Consider the following 2,982-nt stretch of genomic DNA (forward strand, 5'->3'; position numbering starts at 1 on the left):
TTTGGTTCTAATTTCAAATTTGTTTGAAATTGTACATTCATATGCATGTATGTATACAGTACCGTAGAATATGTGAAACTCCTTCAAAATTAAAACCCAAAAGAAATAAAATAATACAAATTAAAAAGAAACCAGATTTAGGGGGAGGGGGGCTAAAACCCTAAACCCTGCGGAGGCCTTTAGTCGCGGTTGGCCTAAATATGTGAAACTCCTTCAGAATTAAAACCCAAAAGAAATAAAATAATACAAATTAAAAAGAAACCAGATTTAGGGGGAGGGGGGCTAAAACCCTAAACCCTGCGGAGGCCTTTAGTCGCGGCTGGCCAGAAGAACCGCGACTAAAGGTCCTCCGCCCTGGCGCTCGCCTGCGGCCCACGTGGACGGGCCTTTAGTCGCGGTTCGTAAGGAACCGCGACTAAAGGGGGGGGCCTTTAGTCGCGCAGCTTTGGTCGCGGTTGCGCCACCGCGACTAATGGCAGTTGCCAACCGCGACCAAAGCCCTTTTTTCCACCAGTGCTAGGGTGCCACTGCCCTGCTAATCATAGAACCACAAATTAATTATGGAGTTTTGTATTTTCCAGGTTTTGTGTACATCCATGTTGTTTTCTCTCTAGTTGTAGACAGTAGTAGTACTGTAGGGGAGTGAAATCGAAGAAAATCAAAAAAAGAACAGAAAAACGAGATAAGAGAAAAAAAAACACGCACACAAAAAAACCACACCACACGTCCTGATTATGTTCAAAGAACCTCACGTAGTATGAGGGACACGCCGCAGCCCCGGCCCGGGCGGTCTTGCGACCGCGAAGTCAACTAGTGGTGCCCTCAAGATTTAAGGGACACTCATCAGATCGCCAGGTCCAAGAGAGAAGTCACTCGAAAACCGAAACCCTAACAATACTTCCCCTCGCCGCCGCCGGTAGCAAGCATGGTCGGGATGGCCCGCGCCAACCGTGGTTTTTTCTCTGGAATGCCCAAGCCCATTGATAGTAGGTTTCTCAGGTTCGTCAACCACATTGGCCTTGAGGAAGTCTCCAAGATATTCTCTGACAGTGTTGATTTGGATGAGACGAGGAAGGCCTTTGCGAAGGTGGTTTTCATCTTTAGAAATTTATTTTCTGCGACCGAGTTCATTTTTTTCTTCTCTTTGTGGTCTATAGATCCCTTATCTATGTGCTATGGGACGTGAAATCCATGAACCATAAAATAGTTTAAGTTTTGGTCCCTAACGACTGATCAGATGGTCAGCGATTTCAATAGCAAGCCTCTGGTGGTAGACGGGTACGACGAGGAGCATCAGGATCTAGAAGACGAAGACATGGACGAGAGCGACAGCGAGGAGGAGGAGGAGGATGAGGCAGACGGGAAGGCATGCGAGGTGGCAACGAACTTAAATTCTATACATGCATTGAACGATCTGATTATTTTGTGCTGGCTGAATTCAGTAGCTAGGGTACTGCTAAGTGCTAACTTGCTCTCCGGTTTAATCGATACACTGCAATGTTTATGTCTATCCAGCTGTTTGGTGATACAAAGAGAGCTAGACTTCAGAAAACAGTACGGGCTCCTATTGAAGATGAACAAGAACCAAAGAAGCCAAGAATAGCAGAAGGTCCATGCGTCCAAGGAAACAAAACTGAAGCTGCAGGGATAAAGGATTCCTCTCAGCAGGTACTCCTTTAATTATGTGTAAACTCCTGCACCTGTTCCTGATTGTGCAATGAATCGTTTTCAGAGGCAAATCAGCATGGTCATTTACTATATCTATACTACATTTCGTACAATGTAAATAATAACTTGAGCTGAAACTGTTAAGAAATGGCCCTTCAATCCAATACGATCATACATGTATTTTATGAAAAATCTTTGTAAAATCAGAGCATATTATCTAACTACGAAAGTCAATTACTCAGAACTTCTGCAATCTGCATGTACATTGTGACTAAAACAAGAAATCTAATCATCTAACAAAAAGGGACCTGTTCGGCTGTTCTTGGGCACTGCACCAATGCCACATCTTAGCACAAAGATGGTGCTTTGATGATCTGCTCTTTGTATTTTTGTTTTAATGTTGTAGTGCACTAAAACAAACCTTCTATCAAAATTTGTTCATAGACAAATGCTTGATGTTTTCGAACAGTTAAGTTAGTTTTTTTTGGGTTTTCTGGCAGGATGAGGAAACAAACAGGGAACAGCAGATTAACAGTTACTGCATCACAACTGGCTCCATTTCACTTCAGTGACACGTGAATGCTGCAATTTGGAATAATAGCTAGTATCGTGGATCTTTGTCTATGCAGCTTACTTATGTAGTATTTTGTGCTATCTGAATAATGAGTAAATTGTTTTGTGCTTTATAATGTCGTGGATGCCTAATGGGAGCACTAGTTTTCCTACATGGTGAAGTCGTGGTATTGTCAATTCCAACTAATCAGGCAGGCCAAACAGCCCTCGGGCAGTCGGGCACCTTCTCAGATGGGCAAACCATTGCTCCCACATTATCAACCGTCTATGTCATGTGTGTATATGAACACACAGAGGTGTACGTGTTTCTTTGATCATAAGATGATGACGTGAGATTTAACGTAAAAACAAAAGAATACATAATATGAGTATCTAGCCAAAAGTTTGTGCAAATATGTACTCCAGTCCCAGGCCAACAAGGAAAGAAACCCAGCCCTGATCTGCCCACTTAGGCCAAGATTAAGGACTGCCCACCATTTCGTAAGTTTTGCTAACAAGAAGCCTCGGAGTTTCAACTTTGTGTTCCTCTCTTTTGCATGATCATTGACCAAAAGGATCCATTTTTCTTTCAGTGCTGATATTGTTATTGCTTGGGTGGCTAAACCTCTAAAGTAAACAAAAATCATGGCCAGTACTATTCAAAATCCGAAGACAGAACAAGCAGAATGAATTATCTAAAATGACAACAATCAGTTCGTGTATATAAAGGGTTGGAATAGATGTCTCGTCACATCACACGAA

At 42.6% G+C, this 2,982-nt stretch overlaps 1 protein-coding gene across 1 annotated transcript; it reads left to right on the forward strand.

Annotated features, from left to right (window-relative positions):
• Positions 1-818: 818 nt before the first annotated feature.
• On the forward strand, positions 819-2,373 carry LOC127348473 (uncharacterized). Its single transcript, XM_051374494.2, has 4 exons — positions 819-1,087; positions 1,238-1,375; positions 1,516-1,668; positions 2,169-2,373. The coding sequence occupies exons 1-4, from the start codon at positions 926-928 to the stop codon at positions 2,238-2,240; spliced, it is 525 nt and encodes a 174-aa protein (XP_051230454.1). The 5' UTR covers positions 819-925; the 3' UTR covers positions 2,241-2,373.
• Positions 2,374-2,982: the final 609 nt, after the last annotated feature.

Source organism: Lolium perenne, chromosome 4 (assembly GCF_019359855.2).
Source record: "Lolium perenne isolate Kyuss_39 chromosome 4, Kyuss_2.0, whole genome shotgun sequence".
Classification (NCBI taxonomy): Eukaryota; Viridiplantae; Streptophyta; class Magnoliopsida; order Poales; family Poaceae; genus Lolium; species Lolium perenne.

Coding starts and splice junctions, on each gene's coding strand:
- LOC127348473 (XM_051374494.2), top strand. CDS start 926: ATGGTCGGGATGGCCCGCGCCAACCGTGGTTTTTTCTCTGGAATGCCC. Junction 1,088..1,237: donor CGAGGAAGGCCTTTGCGAAG/GTGGTTTTCATC, acceptor ACGACTGATCAG/ATGGTCAGCGATTTCAATAG. Junction 1,376..1,515: donor CAGACGGGAAGGCATGCGAG/GTGGCAACGAAC, acceptor ATGTCTATCCAG/CTGTTTGGTGATACAAAGAG.